This window comes from Chelonia mydas, chromosome 3 (assembly GCF_015237465.2).
Source record: "Chelonia mydas isolate rCheMyd1 chromosome 3, rCheMyd1.pri.v2, whole genome shotgun sequence".
Classification (NCBI taxonomy): Eukaryota; Metazoa; Chordata; order Testudines; family Cheloniidae; genus Chelonia; species Chelonia mydas.
Genome location: NC_057851.1, coordinates 172,694,054 through 172,715,129, shown reverse-complemented (window position 1 = coordinate 172,715,129; position 21,076 = coordinate 172,694,054). Strand labels below are relative to the sequence as shown.

The window sequence follows — 21,076 nt, the reverse complement described above, 5'->3', positions numbered from 1 at the left end:
CCCCTAACTTGCATAATTACCATAATTGTATTCAGAAGTTGGGTAACTGCACATGTAAATTACCTAAATTGCTCTGCCTCATTTCCCACCACCACTGAGAGATTTCAAACAAAATAGTAATGTTCAGTTATTGAAGTTCAGTTATTATTCCATAAGAGCCATACTCTCCTTCAGTCTTTATGCAAAACACCCATTGTTATCAATACGAGATCTGCAGTGGATAGAGGGTAGCGTATGACCCTGAACAACATAAGTGCAGTTCACAGACCCCATAAAAAAATGCAGTATGGCTCTCTTCACAGAATGAATTTGACACGTGTGTGTACTGTGAGCTCTAATCCACTTCAGATAATCTTTTCACATCAACAGGTTTCAGAGTAGCAGCCGTGTTAGTCTGTGTCTGCAAAAAGAAAAGGAGTACTTGTGGCACCTTAGAGACTAACACATTTATTTGAGCATAAGCTTTTGTGAGCTACAGCTCACTTCATCGGATGCAAAGCTTATGCTCAAATAAATGTGTTAGTCTCTAAGGCGCCACAAGTACTCCTTTTCTTTTTTTCACATCAAGTTCATGGAGAACAGTTTCCCCAGGAAGTGCCTTCAGTCTTGGGGAGAATGTTGACAGGAAGACTGACTGTTTAAGGGAGAACTCCAACACCACTTTGGGGAAGAATTTAGGATAACCAAATATCATCACACTACCCTTTTAAAACAGGGTGGGGTGGAAGTCAGTAACACCTCAAGCTAACTCACTGAAGTCACTGCTTCCATGTAACAAAGAAATTCAAGAGGTTTCATCAGTTTTCTAATGACCAACTTAATATCACACGTAACCAGAGACTTTTTAAATGGGCAATTTCACAGGTGCTGACTTTCCAAAGCGCCGGGGGGCACTCAACCCCCTGCTCTGTCCCAGGCCCCACCCCCACTCCATCCCTTCCCCCAAGACCCCATTGTGCCTCTTCACCCCCTCCACCCCACCTCTTCCTGCCCAGTTCCGCCACGTCCTCGCTCCTCCCTCCACCCCCTTCAAGCCTCCCGAACACGAAGAAACAATGGATCACTGTAGGTCGGAGGAGCTGGGTGGGGGGGGAAGAGCTCGTAGGGGGGCTGCCAGTGGATGCTCAGCACCCACCATTTTTTCCCCTGCAGCACCCACCGACTCAGTGCCTATGGGCAGTTTCAAATGCAGTAAGCCACTCAGACACCTGATAAGTACAGGCGTCAGTGGAACTAATTTCAGTATTCATAGGGAAAGCTAAAATGGCTTAGGGTCCTTGGACAGCATGCACCCTCCCTCCCTATTTAGGTCAGTCACCTACAGCACCCAACTAAAACGTCTCCATAAAAACATCATGTGCTAGCAATGCCCCTCTGCCATGTACATTGGCCAAACCAGACAGTCTCTACGCAAAACAATAAATGGACACAAATCAGACATCAAGAATTGTAATATTCAAAAACCAGTAGGTGAACACTTCAATCTCCCTGCACACTCAATAACGACTTAAAAGTGGCAATTCTTCAACAAAAAAACTGCAAAAACAGACTCCAATGAGAAACTGCAGAACTGGAATTAATTTGCAAATTGGACACCATCAAATTAGGCCCAAATAAAGACTGGGAGTGGATGGGTCACTACAAAAAGTAATTTTCCCTCCCTTGGTATTCACCCCTTCTTGTCAGCTGTTGAGAATAGGCAACTTCCACCTTAACTGAATTGGCTTGTTAGCACTGACCTCCCACTTAGTAAGGCAACTCCCATCTTTTCATGTGCTATAATATATATTCTGCTTACTGTATTTTTCACTCCATGCATCTGATGAAGTGAGTTTTAGCCCACGAAAGCTTATGCTCAAATAAATTTATCATCTTTAAGGTGCCACAAGGACTCTTCATTGTTGGTGCTAGAGTAGGCATCAAATCCAGATACACCCAAGTTCAGTCACACAGAATGCCTTGAGAGCTTCAGTACATACACAATTTCCTCACACATTAAGGCCTGGAGTACAGATCTAGATGGTGACAGTCAGCACACCCCGTTGCTCAGAGAACTCCACGGGGATTCTGCAACAGAACCAAGCTTCAACTGGCATGATGCAAGATGAACTTGAATACACTTCAAGCAATGTGCTGATAAGGGATTGTCAGGCTGCACAAGTAATCCAAGAACTCTCAGCCTGAGTTACCAGCATCAATGCTAAGTGGAACTGCATAACTAGAGTCATGAAGAGTCCGTGCCCAGGAGTCAAAAGACGACCATGTAAGGCCACAGTGGTCAAATAATGGCCACTAAAGGCTGGCCAAAAATCTGTACTCTACAGTGAAGACTTCAATTCAGTGTCCAACCCCAGTAATGTATTCATTTGATGCAGTGAGGACATGCATTTCACTGACTTAACAGTGCAGCTCGACAATGAGAGAGTGCTAAAGCACAGACCTGACACAGTCTACGTTAAAGCAGTTAGCACTAGTGCAAAGTCTTGATGCCCACTGAGAACACTTGACCCTGGTTCACTAAAAGCTCTACTCCCTTTGGGGGCCAACATCACCGAAGCCTGTAGCCTTGCCAACCAAGGTACATCACTAGAAATGTTAAAGTTGTATATTTCATGTAAATTCGGAAAAAGGTACTCTTTTTTTTTTTAGTTAAAAGAACTTTTTATTTATTTATTTATTTTTTAAATAATGGTAACAAGATACCAAGAAGCATGCGGTGTAATGAAGGAAGAGTTGAAAGGACAGAGCAGTGACCCTGGGGAGCTCTTCCCATTTTTCTTATGGAGAAAGAAATGGATGGTTGGAAACATAAGTAACAGCTCGTGTTCTACAATAAAGGTAGCTCCTACTTCCCTGCCCTAGAAGTCAAAGGCTTACAATTTTCAACTATTCTAAGAACTGTTTTGAAGCAGCAAAATTACAACTGTTAGATGCACTCCTAAAATGATGTTCATTACAATGCAATTTCAAAAGACATGAGTACCAGATATACATATTTATCAGAACCGATACATGAATCTATTTGCATGATGCGCAACTTCATAAACTACCAATTAACAGGCAATGCCTTGGCCATGTAATGTGGTATTACCCAACAAAGAACAAAAATAACTTTAACATTTTGAGATATACTTACTTAAAACCTTTATGGTGAAGTTCTGGAGGAAGGGAAGTGGGTAGAAATAATTCAAAATAGGTGATGGCCTTTTGCATGGTAACATCAAATGGGCACATTAAAGGCCGCCATTCATCTAGCATCTCCGTGGAGGCATTTTCTGGAAAATACCTAAAAAAGGGGAAGTCTTAATTTTCACTTCATTTATTGATTTTTGCCATGAATTTAAATTTTACAGCTAAATTGTGCACTGAGATGTTATGGTGTAAGGGCCATATTGTTAGAAAGAAAGAGATAAGAATCAGACCAGTAACCCAATAAATCCTCAGCCTCACTCAGCCTCCAAAAAAAATAAAAAAAAATAAAAAAAAAAAGTCTGAAGGATGAGATGACTGGAAATATGGATCATTTCCACAAAGTGTGCAACTGTAATAAAATTTCTTACTCTTATTACATCTAAAAAAATCCTCATGATACAGAACCACTTCAATGTAAAGATTGTGTGAGATTAAATAACGGATATTTACATTAAAGACCGATCTTAATGGAAGTAGAGCTAATGTTCTGATTCCTCCTAATAAAGTGCATCTGGAAGACTAGAATAGCCCTATAACAAATATGGAACTTTTCTAAGAAGGAGCTGCTTACTCATGTAAAATTAGTGTTTAGAATTTGTTCCACAGTCAGAATAGGCATTAGTTTATATAAAAAAGCTACTGCGATAAAATATGGCTACTTAAAAGCCATGCCACCAATTCCTGCAACCTCACCCATGCAAAATTTAGAGTAAAGAGTTTCCAGAAGTTAAATCAAATTTCACATTTTCATTTTGAACTAAAAACATGCATTATACATTAAGTGTAAATTTGATGCTAATAAAAGATGTCAAATTGTCAGCAATGTTCCCTCTAATTTTTTACTTTCATGTGCGGAATGAATTTTGTTATATGCACCAATATGGAAGTGATGTGTGACACATCACCTTCATATTGGTGCACATAACAAAATTCATGCGGTGGGGGTGGGGCCGAGAGGTTCGGAGTGTGGGACGGGGCTTAGGGCTGGGGCAGAGGGTTCAGGGGATGACGGCTCTGGCTGGGGGTGCAGGCTCTGGGGTGGGGCTGGAGATAAGGGGCTCAGGGTGTGGGGGGGGCTCAGGGCTGGGGCAGAGGGTTGGAATGAGGGGTGGGGGCTCTGGGGTTGGGCCGGGGATTAGGGGTTTGGGGTGTGGGCAGGGGCTCAGAGCTGGGGCACACAGTGTTGGGATGCAGGGGGCTGCGGGCTCTGGGATGGGGCTAGGGACGAGGGGTTTGGGGTACAGGCTGTCCCGGGACTGCAGTGGGGAGGATTCCCCCCAGCCCTCTCTCGCCATAGCAGCTCGGGGCTTAGTGAGAGGCATCTCTCCCCGGCCGTGGCAGCTCCAGCGGGGGTGGGACGGGCCAAGGGAGGGGCTCCTCTCCCCCGGGAGTGGCAAGTCCAGGGCAGGTACCTGCTGGGGCTGGCGGGGAGGGGCGCCTCTTCCCGCCGCAACCCTGAACCCCTGCGTGGGGCTTAATAGGCAGCTGTGCAGCTGCACAGCTTAGAGGAAACTTAGACTGTCAGCCCTAAAAACCAAATTCCTTCATTTGTCCAAAAAAAATGGCACTGCACAACCAGCGTGAGTGTAGAATTCCCTCACCCTACCAACGCTTCTCAACACCAACTTGGGGTGATTACCTCTAGGTAGCCATTCAAACCTTGGTGTCTCTGCCAATAATACTTAACAGATGCCAGATGTGGCAATGGTTTTATAATGTGGATCACCTGCTCACATGAAAGTGGACAATGAATATCAATATTTCACATAGGCCAGAAAAGAGCTACCAGACCTCTCAACTGCATTCCTTGTATATCCCAGACTCCTATAAGTCAATTAGTACAGAGCACTATAGAAAACTCTAGACCAGGGTGAGGATATATGCACTGTGGGTAGTGGATATGACTGAGGTGATGTGGAAAAGACAAAATCATGGTTGCAGATTACAAAGATTGGTTTAGGATCTATTTTATAATATCCTGGCTTAAAAAAAAAAATCTATGTGGCTTTCCACTTAACTTTTTATTGGTTTTCAATTAAGGTTTCAGCTTAGAAGAAAAGAGTGTTTTTTTTTTAAAACACACACACTTTGTTTCAACATTGTGCAGAGTGCTACCCTTAGTTATTGCCCTTTTGATTTCACTTTAAACATGTTACTATAAAAACATACCACAGGAATCATCGGCTCATACATGTGGTTGAGGAAACTAAAAAATCTCTCTTAAAGGTAAAAGATCACTCAAATTGATACACTTGAGGCAACAGCTGTAGAAAAATTATTAATAAGGACTCCAAAATTTATAAAAACAATGTTTTACACTCTTTTCCCTCCTCCCACCTGCCCCACTCCCTTCCATAAGTAGGCCCAAAAATAGGTCTTTCAACCTCTAACTTAAAAGATTACTCTAAATTGTACCAAGGAAAGCAACAGACCAATCCATTATGGTGTCAACTTTCAGGATAGCCAGGACTAGGGAAGCAAGAATTTATTACGCTTATTTCTGTTAAGCAGATAATACACACTTGAAAGATTAAGTTAAACAATATTTCCAGAGAAGAAATAATAGAAACTTGATGTATTTGCATCACTTCAGTTCAAATAAAAAAAAAAAAAAGTGTATCATATGGGTTTAAAATGATGAAATAAAATTAGTTCCATAAAACAGGAGCCTTGTCCAGAAAATATTAGCAAATGATTTTTCACTAGAACAAAGCCTTTCATCAAATATAAGGTACCAAATATAATTCAACTTTGGAACTTCAACTATAAATGCTAAATGTTATGTTGAAAAGAGAGAGGGGGGATCAGAAAGCTTACACTTTTAAAAAAATAGCACAGACAGTATAAAGTACCCCCAAGCACCTAACACGTTCCAGAAAAGAAATACTAAAGGCATGTGCTTCAGAAAGATTAGAAAATAGTTAAGAACTTACGGTCGACAACTTTTCACAAGTGTTTTTAGAACGCTTTCTACAGAACTGAAACAAAAATGAAAAAGAAAATTAGAAGCTGTACTTGAAATAGACTAATGTAATTACAACAGTCAGTTTATGATTGTTTAAAATCTAAGATGGTATTGATGCAATTAGACACCATCTGTGTACATGCAGTGGCTAATCCTTCTGTTCCATACAGACCTAATCACAAGGATTAAAACTGCTTTAATTTCTGATTCTACTCCTTACTCCTCTCTAGTATTCACTGTACTTCAAGCAGAGTGAAAAACTAGTACCATATTAAAGAATAATATCTTGCATTCTATTATGGACTAACAAGCAGAATCAACATAGTTTTTATGGATACTTGAAACTATAATAGAAAAAAAATCACACAATAAGAGTGTTAAGTTTTAAGATAGATGAAGGGCAGTATATTTCAGTACCTTTCAGACTCCAAATCCTTAACTATTTTTTTAGATTTGGTTTTTGTTTATGCATAATCGAATCTAATGCATTTGTATACATCCCTAACCAAACAAAAGAAATGAATTAACTGTAACTCACTAGTTATTTCTACAGCTTCCCTGACACTTAGCAACAGCTGACTGAACAAGTTTTCCTAGCTATGGGTAACATTGTTTTTATCAGAGTAACAATGACTGTTTTTAATAGCAATTTTCACACGAAGCTTCTTCACATGTGTAACATCTAATTCTGTCAAACTATTTTTTAAAATTGAAGCAAAATAGTAAATGCTCTCACAAAGATGAGGAAGGGAGAATCATGTATCAATGGCACTATGACAGGCAATCTGTTTTTACTTTTTACATGGCTTTGTAATTAACATTTAATTTCAGTAAATACAACAGTAGACAGTTGCTAGATTGCATTTTGGTCAGAGGCCATTCTCTGAATAAAAATATTCTATGAACTCAGAACATCATTGTACTGTACATGTAGTTTATCCACTGCTTAAAAGTAAAACAAATACTGTATCCCTACCCTCACGATACCAAAAAATAAGAAATAAAAGTGGAGCCTTGCTCAGGATAAAGAGATCAGTGTCCAGTAAAAGTTCTGATGTCCAGCTAAAATACCTTCTGTGCTCTCCTTGTAAACACTATACTGTACATGTGACAAGTCCCACAGAAAGGAAATAAGACTCCACTTAAATTCACAGAAAAGAATATAAAATGGATAAAGCACTTTTTCATAGAATCATAGAATTTTAGGGTTGGAAGAGACCTCAGGAGGTCATCTAGTCCAATCCCCTGCTCAAAGCAGGACCAACACCAACTAAATCATCCCAGCCAGGGTTTTGTCAAGCCGGGCCTTAAAAACCTTTAAGGATGGAGATTCCACCACCTCCCTAGGTAATCCATTCCAGTGCTTCACCACCCTCTTAGTGAATAGTGTTTTCTAATATCCAACCTAGACCTCTCCCCTTCAACTTGAGACCATTGCTTCTTGTTCTGTCATCTGCCACCACGGAGAACAGCCTAGCTCCATCTTCTTTGGAACCCCCCTTCAGGTAATTGAAGACTGCTATCAAATCCTTCCTCACTCTTCTCTTCTGCAGACTAAATAAGCCCAGTTCCCTCAGCCTCCCCTCATAAGTCATGTGTCCCAGCCCCCTAATGATTTTCATTGCCCTCTGCTGGACTCTCTCCAATTTGTCCACATCCCTTCTGTAGTGGGGGGGACCAAAACTGGACGCAATACTCCAGGTGTGGCCTCACCAGTGCTGAATAGAGGGGAGTAATCACTTCCCTCAATCTGCTGGCAATGCTCCTACTAATACAGCTCAAAATGCCATTGGCCTTCTCTGCAACAAGGGCACACTGCTGACTCATATCCAGCTTCTCGTCCACTGTAATCCCCAGGTCCTTTTCTGCAGAACTGCTGCCTAGCCAGTCGGTCCCCAGCCTGTAGCGGTGCACGGGATTCTTCCTTTCTAAGTGCAGAACTCTGCACTTGTCCTTGTTGAACCTCATCAGATTTCTTTTGGCCCAATCCTTCAATTTGTCTAGGTCACTCTGGATCCTATCCCTACCCTCCATCGTATCTACCTCTCCCCGCAGTTTAGTGTCATCTGCGAGATTTTCACAGCGAAGCCTTTGAAGTATCTACAGTCCTGCAACACTACCTCTCTGTATCAGTGCAAATCAGCAGTTTCTTTCACCCTCTCCCCAGGGTCTGCATTTCAAGCAGCACTCTGTAGAAGACAGAATTTTGCAGATTTTATCCAGAACTGAGAAATTGCCAGAGTCCAAAACTTCCTTGCAAGGTAAGCTGGTGACTTACTCAAACAGTTTCTAATAGCCACAGGAAAAAGAAGAGACCAACCCCCTTTTGCAAATAATGGAATAAAGTCAAATTGTCAAATTCTGCTAATACACAAAGACTTTGGATTAAAGTGCCACTGCACCTGAAGAATCAAATAGTTGGAAAACAGTCAGGTTCATTATATTAGATGACAGGAGTTCCCCTATGCAACAAGGAAGCCCCAGCAGCACTCCTGGATAATTTTATACTAAGCTGTTGAAGATTGACATTAAAGATTATTCATAGTGTGGAAAAATACCACTACATTCCACTCAAGCAAAGGAATTGCAATGGAGAATTTGGAGGCTGGAAAAGGAGAACTGAGAGAAGAGGAGATGAGACTCATCTACTGATGCCAGAAATCACAGACCTGTCTTGCTGGCCCACAAGTTTTACAGCAGATCTTAAGCAAGGATGGGTGAAGATTTTAATCTTACAATCATAGCTTTACAACTCAGGCTAAAAAGAATGAACTAGGGGACATCAGATATGGTTTTGCAGGTAAAAAAGAGTGGAGGCCGCAACCCAGTATCCAATTAAACTGCATGTCAACTTCAAGACAGTACATTCTTTGGGGATTCCACTTTGACTATCCCATCTGTGAGAGAAAGGCAAAGAATAATATAACAGGAGAGAATAACTCAGTCTGTGTAGTAGCTGGTTACTGTCCTCATTATTGCCTTGAACAAACTCTGCCTCGAGCCTCTGACCAGTGGCTTGTGTTTGTTTCTCAATGTTTATTTAGATTCCTTGCAGACTGTGATGGAGAACTGTTTACAATATCCATATTTACCAGGCTAGCAGATTTTTGTATGCAGCTGTAACACTAAATATGATCCAGGTCAGAAAGCATCAAATACATTAAAAAACTGCCACTATGGATCAAACCTATGGCCTAGCTAGTCCAGTAACCTGCCAACACCCCAGGCCAGTATCAAATACTGCAGAGAAAGGTGCTAAAGGGCATGTCTACATTGAAAACTTAAGTCAACCAAATCTAGTAATTACTGTGGTGGTTCATGTCCACACTACCCTCCTTCGATCAGTGGTGTGCATCCTCACTCTAGGTTCCCTGCTCCCTCCCCTACAGCCACCCAGAATCTCGCCTCCCTGCCAAGGGCAGGGCAGCCACCCAGGCTCCCAACAGGGAGAAGGGAGGTGGAAGCCTCGATGCAGCCGGGCTCCTGGCAGGGAGCCAGGATGCCAGGAGCAGCCTGGCTTCAAGCAGGGAGACTGGGTAGCAGCTTGCCTAGGCAGCCCGGCTCGGAGCGGGAAGCCTGGGCAGAAGGCAGCAGTCTGGTTGGGAGCGGGGAGGACTTTCTTGTCAATTTCACAACTGCAGCATGGAGCCATAAAATTGATTAAAAAGCAGCCAACAGCTAATGTAATAACACAGTGTCTACACGGACACTGCATTGCCCTAACTATATCAACATAAGCCCTAAGCCTTTCATGGAGGTGGAATTACGTCGGTGTAGTAGGCCATTTACATCAGCAAGAGCAAGGCTGTAGGGTGTAAACTGACATAGTTAGGTCAACATAAGCCACCGTACTTCAACATAACTGTATAATGGACACCAGGGCAAAGTCTCTGTAACGAAGACTTAAGGAATAACTTCATGGGGAACAGAGTAGCAGCCGTGTTAGTCTGTATTCGCAAAAAGAAAAGGAGTACTTGTGGCACCTTAGAGACTAACCAATTTATTTGAGCATAAGCTTTTGTGAAGTGAGCTATAGCTCACCAAAGCTTATGCTCAAATAAATTGGTTAGTCTCTAAGGTGCCACAAGTTCTCCTTTTCTTTTCATGGGGAAGTTTCTTCTTAGTATTTCTTAATAGTTGGCTGATGTCCTAAAGCATGAAGGTTTATATCTTTTATAAATATCCCATATAAAGTTAACTGTGGATATTACCCATATAAATCCATGATCATTTTTTAAATCCTACTAAACTTTCTTTGATTTTTTTTAACCAGTCCTTCTCTCCTTCTTCATTACAAAAAGTGGAGACTTGCTTATTATTAGCAGTCTTGTAATGTATCTACCTTTAAAAAGAAAAGCCAGGTAAAGCTCTATCCCTGTACATGTTTTAAGTACTGTAGGGTTTATTTTCTTTATGTGGAAAAGGATATATGATCTCTCTAACCTGTAATATCTAACTTTTGTGTACTCTTTCAAGACTGAGTGTACATTTGTTTAAAAATAAAGGAATTAGTTTAAAGCCTGATACTATTGTCTATATTTCACTAATTATCAAAAAACAGTGAAATACACTGTGAAGTAGGGAAATATAGCCTAGATGAACCTACTATAAGGTGGGTGCACAAATGGTTTGACAACAGTACTCAAAGAGTAGTTATCAATAGTTCAGAGTCAGGCTGGAAGCGCATGTTGAATGGGGTCCTACAGGGATCTGTTCTGGGTCCAGTTCTATTCAATATCTTCATAAATGATTTGGATAATGGGATAGAGAGTATACTTATAAAATTTGCAGACAATACCAAGATGGGAGGGACTGCAAGTGCTTTAGGGGTTAGAATTCAAAATGATCTTGACAAACTGGAGAAATGGTCTGAAATAAACAGGATGAAATTCAATAAGGATAAATGCAAAGTACTACACTTAGAAAGGAACAATCAATTACACAAACATAAAATGGGAAGTGACTACCTAGGAAGGAGTACTGCAGAAAAGGATCTGGGGGCTATAGCGGATCACAAAGTAAATGAGTTAACAATATAATATTATTGCCCAAAAAAAAAAAAAAAAAAAAAAAGGCAATGTCCATTCTTGGATGTATTAGCCGGGTGTTGTAAGCAAGACTCAAGTAGTAATTATTCCACTCTACTGAGCACTGATAAGGTTTCAAGGGGAGTACTGCGTCCAGTTCTCAGCACCACACTTCAGGAAAGATGTGGACAACTGGAGAAAGTCCAGAGGAGAGCAACAAAAATGACTTAATGTCTAGAAAACATGACCTACAAGGAAAGATTGAAAAACCTGGGGTTTGTTTAGTCTGGAGAAAAGAAGATTGAGGGGGAACATAAGTATTTAAGTATGTAAAAGGTTATAAAATGGAGGGTGATAAATTCTTCTCCTTATCCACTGAGGACCCGACAAGAAGTAATGGGCTTAAATTGCAGCAAAGTGGATTTAGGTAAGATATTAGCAAAAACTTCCTAACTGTAAGGGTAGTTAAGTACTAGAACAAATTACCTAGGGAGGTTGTGAAATCTCCATCGTCTAACCCAAGGGTGGCCAAACTGCAATTCGCAGGCCGCATGGGGCTCTTTAACAGTTAAAGTGCAGCTCACGGAGCCCCCCAGGCCCTCCCCATTCTTCACCTGCCCCAGGGGGAGAGTGGGGCCTCTACCCTGCAGCAGGGTAATGGGGCTAGGGGCTTCTGCCAGAGATGACTGCTGCCTGCTGAGAGTGGAGGACATGTGCCCCCTTCCCAACAGCTTGAGTCACGCCCTCCCACGCACACACACCCTCTTACCTTCAGTGGCCCCTCCCTGCAGCTCCCATGTGTTAGCCCCCCATGCAAAGGTAGCAGCAAAGAGCTGGGAGCTGCAGGGAGGGGCCGCTGCTCTAGCTCCATGGGGAGAGGCAGCAGCAAAAGCAGCAGCTCTGCTCTCCCTGCAGCTCTCAGCTATTTGCCACTGTCTCTCCCCATGGCTGCAGCTCCTAGCTGGACGGCTCCAGCAGCTGCCGTGAAGGCAGGAGGCTGGCAGCACCACGTGAACGAGTAGGGCTAGCAAACTCTAGCAAAAATCTGGGAGGACATGTGACCCCACACGTGCTCCCCCCACATGTCCCCTTCAGCTTCTGCCCAGTGGGGAGGTGGGTCTTGGGGCTTCAGACTTGCGGGGCACGCCTGCCGGGGTTCAGGGCTTCACCCAGAGCGAGGCTGGCGCCTCCTGCGGGACTCAAAGCCCCACGCCCCAGCAGGCGTGGCCTGGCTCTCAAAATTCTGAAGATTGTCATATGTGGCTCAGACAGTCAGGAAATTTGGCCACCCCTGGTCTAACCCAGTGGTTTTCAAACTTTTTTTCTGGCAACCAGCTGAAGAAAATTGTTGATGCCCACGACCCAATGGAGCAGGGGCATGAGGGGCTCGGGGTATGGGAGGGGCTCAGAGCTGGAGCAGAGGGTTAGGGTGCGGGGGTGAGGGCTGTGGGGTGGGGTACGCAGGAAGGGGCTCCGGGTTGGGGGGGGGGGCGCTCAGGACTGGGGCAGGGGATTGGGGTGTGGGGTTGGGGCACAGGCTTACCTCGGGCAGCTCCCAGTTAGCTTCCGGGGCACAGTGCGGTGTCAGAACAGGTAGGGACTAGCCTGCCTTAGCCAGGCAGCACCGCCCACGGGACTTTTAATGGCCCAGTCGGTGGTGCTGACCAGAGCCACCGCAACCAAGTGCCTTACATTCCACGACCCAGTACTGGGTCGAGACCTGCAGTTTGAAAACCACTGGTCTAACCTGCTCTTAAAAACCTCCAAACATCTGTCAGGGATGGTCTAGATCAATGGTTCTCAACCAGGGATTCAGGGCCCCTTAGGGGGCCACCAAGCATGGTGGGCATTAGACTCTCTAGGGCCCAGGGCAGAAAGCCAAAGCTCCACCACAAGGGACTGCAGCCCAGGACGCTGAGCCCCACCACCCAAGGCCCAAGCAATTGCCCTGCTTCCTACCCCAATGGCAGCCCTGCCTTTTATATGCAGAACAACAGTTGTTATGGCACAGGTGGGCTGTGGAGTTTTTATTGCATGTTGGCGGGGCCTCAGAAAGAAAAAGGTTGAGAACCCCTGGTCTAGATAATACTTAGTTTTGCCTTAGTGCAGGAGACTCAACTAGATGACCTATCAAAGTCCCTTCCAGTCCTATATTTCTATGATTCCTCAGAGTAAATAATGCAGTACTAAAATTTCTTTCTGAAGGTTATTTGTATTTTATACTTATGTAAGTATAAATTTCTGCTACATTTTCATAACCTGTTCTAAAAAATAATTTTCACTGACAAAAATCCGGAGAAGCCAAAACTGTCAGGCTGCTCGGCGCATTTGTTTCATACTGCCTTTTCTACTTTATTTTTCTCCTTAATGTGGTTTCTGGTACCACTGTCCTTTCTCTCAACCACTTTCCACAAACTTCAATGTTTTGTAGTAAAGTTAAATTCATTTAAGAGACATGCATTTCTAAAGCTATGTAAATATACATTTTGTCCATATTCCAAGTAATAATTATTCAAACATTAAAATCACCTCGTGTTGTACCCTTTGATGTTTGTTGGTTAAAATAATTAGCAGATAGCCATTTTTCTCAGCCACATCACACACAGTATATTTTTCCACAATTAGAAAGGTTTAAATACAGTGCGACATTCTCATAAATAGTGGTGTAATGTTAACATTGGATTTCCAATACAATTATTTATGCAGAAAGTTACATCTGTGTGACATGTGTTACAGTCTAACAGAACATGCAGAAGATAACACATCGGCCAGAGCTGAACAAAAAAACATTATCCTTACCACCTATGTAAAACATTAAGCACAAATGTTTTAGGTGAAGACAAGCCTGGTCGATATGAACTGAATGTAAAAAAGAAAGATGTAAAACATGACATGGAAAACAACAGTTCTATCAACAAATATAGTATAAGAGTAACTCTAAAGGTAGAAAATATTTAAATGATCCTGGCAATATTTAAATAATTATCCCTTCATATACAGCAGAAGGAATTCACTCAAATTTGAAAATTTCAACAATGTTGCAAAAACACCGTATGAGAACACATCGCACTGCATAGTAAACGGGATGCCATAAACTTCAAATCTAGTCAATTAAAAGCAAAGGTTGATATATCACCTCCATTTGGAATCCTCCTTCCAATTTTTGTGCTTTTACAGCCCCCCACCCCTCCAAATTTTCTCTCCCCATTTATTGTGTGGGTTTTTCCACACAGCAAAGGAAAAACAGACTAATTGACTCAACGGGGCAAATTGCATATAGTCAGTTTCACTAGGGGTTGGCAAATCCATAACTAATTACATGTTTTCCTCTTATTGACCTTTTAGATATAGTAATCCTTTAGGTGTTATTTGAAAAAACAGTACATAAACTATTATCAGAAAGAAGAGCAAATTTTTAAATTTGGCCATTTCCCTTTAATAGAATATTTTTTTCAGACTATATATAATTATCAGAAGATCTCAGAGGGAAGTCTCCCCTAATATAATTACACCAATAATTTGATTGTTTTCTCTTCATGACACACAGATCATAGGCAGGGTCCTTTTCGAAATTTATGGAAAAGTGTGTCTCATTTACAACTATCACTGATCAAAAAACTTTTTTCCTGTGAAAAATTTCAAATGAGAATTTTTAACTCAAAAGTAGAAAAATTTCAGTTCAAGCTGTAGTTTTTTGTCAAAAAGTTCTGAATTTGTTTTTCTTCCTTCCTCCCTCCCTCATTTCTTTTATTCCCCCCCCCCCTTTTTTTTGGCCACTGAGTGCAATAAAATGATTATAATCTTTGGCTTTTCCTTCATTTTTTCCTCTCCATTTCCTTTTTGAACTCTAACTTTTCCAAAGTTGGAGAAATTTTTAATAGAAAAAATGAAATGTAACTGTGCCACTCACTAACTTTTCAAAAGTTGAGGTTAGTGTTTCCCATCGAAAAATGGGGTTTCCACAACATTAGCAGCACCTTCCTGAAAAATTTCAACTAACTCTATTCTGCTTGTATGAATAGGAAATAATGGAAATTGGATAGAGAAAAATCAAGAAAATGTAACATAGGGACCTTTGAACCTTTATCTGACAAAGAAGAACGGAAAGTTCAACAGGTAGCCATAGATGGAGTTGTGAAGTCTGTGCACACTGCATGGCTGCAAAATAGGCAACAAGTTTATGATAGGACAGAGAGGTAAAAATGATCTGTATAGGCAATGGATTGATAATACCAATTGTGCTTTATGTTTACTGTAAATACACAGACCTCTGTATGGGTGACGTCCAAATTTCAGGATTTGTGTATACATGAATTGAGAATGGTTTGCAATTTTTGAGTGTGGATACCAAGAAAACATTACATATTGATGTCCTCTATAACCACACTTCACACAGTGCATATTTGCTTTATGAAAAAGCAATGTGCGATTTAGACATTTTCAAAGTTTCTTTCCCCTTAAAAATAAAAGTTTTAGAAAACAAATTAACTTTGTAGAACAATTGCATTTGCCCACATTATTATATTAGCATTTTTGATGTATAAATGAATATATAATCTTCCCCAACGGAAAACATTTGGTTTCTCTGTGTGTGACCCAGGCATTTTACATGTAAATTTCGTATTTTGTGTCTGTGTAAGAGAGACACTTTTTTTCCCCTAACTTGTTGTGAGATGGAATTAAACAAAGGAATTTAAAAAAAATTATCACTGAAGTTTATTAATTAGACTGTGGTCTATTTTCCCAATGGAAGTGGTTGAAGATCCATGACTTGACATACTTAAACCTGAACTTTATAGAGTACATGAAAAATAAAGAAATATCATAACAAATAATTATTCACTGTCAGAGGGATGTGCAAGATGATAGATCTTTTTTTTACCCTTTATTTCCATGAATGTATAAAAAAAGTCTAGATATATATTTGTTCATTTGCTATATATCAAGATCTAAATATTAAAAAATAATCTTCAACCACATTATCAGTGTTCTAAAGACCCCTTAAACCAAAGCAATTACTTCAATAAACTACAATAAAATAAAACTTACTTAGGAAACCAATTTAATCCAAGGTGTTCTGTTTTGGAATACAATATCCTCTCCAACATTTCATAAAGTGGTCTCCATGGTAACTCCAAATCATCTCTTGAAAGAAGTTCTTTTTTCCTAATTTAAGAAATGAAGTGCACTTCGGGATTAAACATTGTCCTTACCAGCACACAGCATACATTAGAATACCTAAAAACTGAACAGCAGAAAGTTATTTGAACGTACATTTGTCTTTTTTCCACATTATTGCTACTAATGGCATGCCAAACACTATTCACTTACAAGCATTCTTTCTGGGATTCAAGACATCCATAATGTCTCTACAAAAAAATTGCCAAGTGCAGTTATATTACTCATTAATAAATACTTTCAATGACATGTGACATACACCTCTCTTAATTGTTCCTCTTAAACTTTAGTTCTCAGACCATATTATTTTTGGAGATCTCCATCTTCTTATAGGATTTCTATATCAAGAAAAGCAAAACTAACATAGGATATTTAGCTCTTTGATCAATATTGAAATCAAGCCTCAAAAGGGACCATTTTTCTCAAATTTCCCTCCATTATCAAAGATCTGTGCAGGGTAAGAGGAAGTGATGTAATCTGTACAGGGACAAACAATGCAGTTAACTATACTATAGGCCAAGGATCAAATGTCCAATTTATGGATGTAAATATTTAAGTAGAAGAATGCTAGCAAAATGTACTTACTTTAACAGGTTTATCAACAGACGTGCAAATCCCTGCATCATGCTGATCTCCAGCTTTGGTATTGTTACCAACTCATACAACAACTTGATAAAAAGCACATGATCTTCTTTGCTAAATTTTCTCCCATATAGTCGGATATACCTATAAGGAAAACATGAGTCAGTGTTGTGCGCTGAGCATATTCATCCTGCCAAAGAACTGACCCCATCTAGGAACCTTACTGTTCAACCATGGAGGACCAAAGTAAAAACTACCCAAAAGTTTTAGCAGTAAGCACAAAGTCTGGTCAATATGCTAGGCAAAGAAAGAAGATCCTGATGAAGGCAACTAGCTGTGGAAAGGAAGGAACTGAGGCAGCTGAGGACCACATGACCCTTTATAATTCCTGTTCCAAGCGTTCGGTGCCAGACAAGGGCATTCATGCAGCCCCAATGGGCACTGCTTTTTCAGAAAATTCCTGAAGCTCAGGAGCAGCAAGAGTTGTATCCCACAAGAGGAAATATGCATAGACCACCTCTAAGAATACCACATCATTCCAACAAGTTTCACCATTCCTATTTTATATATATTCCTGTAAAGAAATAATCTCTAAAAGTAAGAGCCAGTTAGAGAATATTCATGGCCATCTGGAATGGATACATTCCAGAAGGTCATGGATACTGGCTCACTGAAGAGAGCAATCTAGGTAAAATGTCATCCTGCCACAGAAGAGTAAAATGCCCCAACCTCTCACTCAGAGAAGTTGATGACAAGTGCAATTTCTTGTATTTAATTAATATAAGGCAATTTACATTGGTTCTTCCTCCCACTCCTCCAGTGTCTATCTCCCTTATCCCCCCACCAACATTGGTATGATGGGCTGCAAGCATGTATCAGCATGGGCAATTATGATGGCCAAAGAGAACATGCGTTATTCTGCATGCGAGAGATAGTTAAGAGAAGAAGTGAAAGTGTGACAGATGGTGGTGGGGTATGAACGGGTGCACTTTCTCTGACACATTCATGCTTACTTGCTTTCTCTACCCACTCACTAAGAAAGCAGAATGTGGGAGAGGAGTCCTAGAGGTCAGCAAGTGGGGGAGGGAGGTAAGGAAGTTCTGGGACTATTAAGAGAGAAATGGGAAGAAAAGCACGGAAGTACTCTCAGGTAGCTGGTAAGCAGCTGCTAGAAGCAAGAATGGATTGAAGGCTGTTCTGGCAGCAGAACACGAGGTCAGGGAGTAAGAAGGGGGTGAGGAAGCTGAAGGACTGTGGGATGGTAGTAGAGATAGTGTTGGAGGCTACATGGATATGTAGCTGAGCTCTGGCAGTGCTGTTACTTGCTGAGTTAGCAGACAGGACTGACCGTCAGGCAACCACCTCCCAATGCCTCCCCCTAATGACAGGCCTGAGAGAGATGCAGCACTCAAACTGGGGGGAAGATCCAATCTAGAAACCACATTTTTCAGTTTATTTATTTTATACATTTGCACCTGTGATGATTTGGGGACGCTCCGTACAACTTATGAATTCTGGTTGATTTTAAATAGGATTTTATGAAGTTGTTGCTATGAAAAATGCTGTTGCATGGAATTCACCTCTAGCTATGCATATCCACCATAGGCTAACAGGACCTGGCAAGTACCCACAAGACAATGGACAGGATATAACTTTACCAACTGTGCTTTGACCAGACAATAGATATGTTAAGAAGGTTTGCTGGAGCTGAGTGAAGATACTTCCTCCTACTTGGGTGTAGGAAGGGGGGAAATGAAGATAGTGGAAAGTTACCAAGAGTAGGACAAAAAGGGAGAGGTGACAAACCAGGAATTTTAAAAAGTCTGGGAAGTAAGGGGAAGATGGAGAGAGACACAAGATGTGTGGGGTGCAGGAGAGAGGAAGGAAAATGGACCAACAAAAGTCACAGAAATTGAGCTGGGGAAGAAGGCTCTATATTTCAGAACTGACGCCATGCACTGCAGCAGAAGGTCCCTGGATGTCCCAGATAATTAGGGCCCTACCAAATTCACAGTCCATTTTGGTAAATTTCACTGTCACAGGATTTTAAAACTCATAAATTTCATGATTTCAGCTATTTAAATCTGAAATGTCACGAAGTTGTAATTGTAGGAGTCCCGACCTAAAAAGGAGTTGGGGGGAGCGGTGTCACAAGGTTATTGTAGGAGGGGTTGCAGTGCTGCTACCCTTACTTCTGCTCTGCTGCTGGTTGCGGCGCTGCTGTCAGAACTGGGTGGCCAAAGAGTGGCAGCTGCTGGTTGGGAGCCCAGCTCTGAAAGCAGAGCTACTGCCAGCCGCAGTGTAGAAGTAAGGATGGCATGGTATGGTATGGTATTGTCACACTAACTTCTGCACTACTACCTTCAGAGCTGGGCCCTTGGTCAGCAGCCACCAATCTCTGGCCACCCAGCTCTGAAGGCAGCAATGCAGAAGTAAGAGTGGCATGGTATGATTTTGCCACCCTTACTTCTGCACTGCTGCTGGTGGGACGCTGCCTTCAGAGCCGGGCGCCCGGCCAACAACCACCTCTCTCCCACTGCCCACCTCTGAAGGCAGCGCAGAAATAAGGGTGGCAATACTGCGACCCGCCCTAAAATAACATTGCAACCCCCCTGTAACTCCCTTTTGGGTCAGGACCCCCAATCTGAGAAACGCTGGTCTCCCCCCCATGAAATCTGGTCTTTTATGTGCTTTTTCCCTATTGTATACAGATTTCACGGTCCATGACGTGTTTTTCACAGCCGTGAATTTGGTAGGGTCCTACAGATAACTCTGACCCCAGCCCAAGAATGCCCCAGCGTGGTGATGAAACCAAGGCAGGGAAACATGTGAAGGAGTTTATTATTTTTGTACAGAGCTGTGTATGTCTCATGCTACTGAAGAACGAGCAAGAGGATTGTAACACCAAAGTTAAATCTATATGATGTGTCCCTTGAAAAGGTAAACTGTGGGCCCAGACCACCACACAGCTGGAGTTCTGGAAGAGGACATGCTTAAAATACTGGGGAAAGATGAAGGGTTAGCACTGCTTCTAGGGCCTACACAGGGGGCCATATGGTCGCAGCTCTCAGCAGGGGGTGCCAGATGGAGGATCTGCACCACAACTCATGGCCACAAATCCTAAGAGAATAGCAATGCACTCTGCTCAGACTCTGGGGCATAAAACACCCTGCGATTTAACAGCTGGATCCCTCATAGCAGTCTCGTGAATGGCCAAGAGGGGGTCCTCAGCTAGATCTGTGAAAGCAGCACTTTGGCATATCTATTATCCCCATGTAGCCAGCCAGTTTGTCCTTTCATTTGCATGGGCCTTCTACAAAGGAACAGGGGAGAGAAGGACATGGCAAAATATGATTGTAAAGCATGTTTTGACTTGTTAGTGCGTATTTTAAAAAAACATTTAAACAATGGCTCAAAAAGGCTTTAAAAATTACTATTCTTGGTAAGGATTTTTGCCAAGTATCTTGAGATACAGAGGCTTTGCCTTCACTACAAAAAATGTGTTTTTACCACAGGATAACTAATGTGCACAGCTATCCTGACATAAACCCCCTAGTGGAGACAAGACACTGTAGTTTTTGCCATGAGATACCCAGGCAATGTCAACACTATATTCCACCTGTGGTTCACCTCGCCTAGGTACCTCAGGGTAAAACTACAGTGCCTTTTCTCCAAGGATGTTATGCTTCCAGACTGGTCGGAAGCATCAGTCCAGCAGCTGAAATACAGGATGAAGCGACACTTCAACACTTCAGAAATAAAAACCTGGGAAGATACTAAAGTTTTTCGAATTACAGAGGAGTATCGCTCGTGCCCCCATTGATACAGCCTCTGAGCTGGCTCCAGGGCAAGCACAGCCAGCTTTGCTCACTTCCTGGGGCCTTTGTCTCTGCCAGGGCCACTAGTAGGGGGCACACAGCTCCCTGAACATCCTGTCTGCTCACCAGAGCTGCCTGAGCTGGGCAGTGGGCTCTGCTGAAGCACTAGCCATGGGATGCAGGGGTTCAGCGGGAACAAGCAAGGCAACAGCAGCCTGCCAGCAACTTGCTTCCCTGGATTCTGGAGGGACTGCTGGGTTCAGGGAGAACAGGAGACCCTGGGAGACAAGGAGGGGCTTCCCTGGGCTCGGGGA

At 42.1% G+C, this 21,076-nt stretch overlaps 1 protein-coding gene across 4 annotated transcripts in view; it reads right to left on the bottom strand.

The window, feature by feature from the left end:
* Positions 1 to 21,076, bottom strand: part of PSME4 (proteasome activator subunit 4) — a 209,455-nt gene that overhangs the window by 164,977 nt on the left and 23,402 nt on the right. For all 4 annotated transcript variants that reach the window (XM_037895876.2, XM_037895877.2, XM_037895875.2 and 1 more), the window contains exons 2-5: positions 16,948 to 17,088; positions 16,234 to 16,350; positions 6,126 to 6,170; positions 3,137 to 3,286 (exon numbers count right to left, since the gene is read on the bottom strand). In XM_037895876.2, coding sequence (XP_037751804.1) covers positions 3,137 to 3,286; positions 6,126 to 6,170; positions 16,234 to 16,350; positions 16,948 to 17,088 — 453 coding nt within the window. The remainder of the gene's footprint in view (positions 1 to 3,136; positions 3,287 to 6,125; positions 6,171 to 16,233; positions 16,351 to 16,947; positions 17,089 to 21,076) is intronic.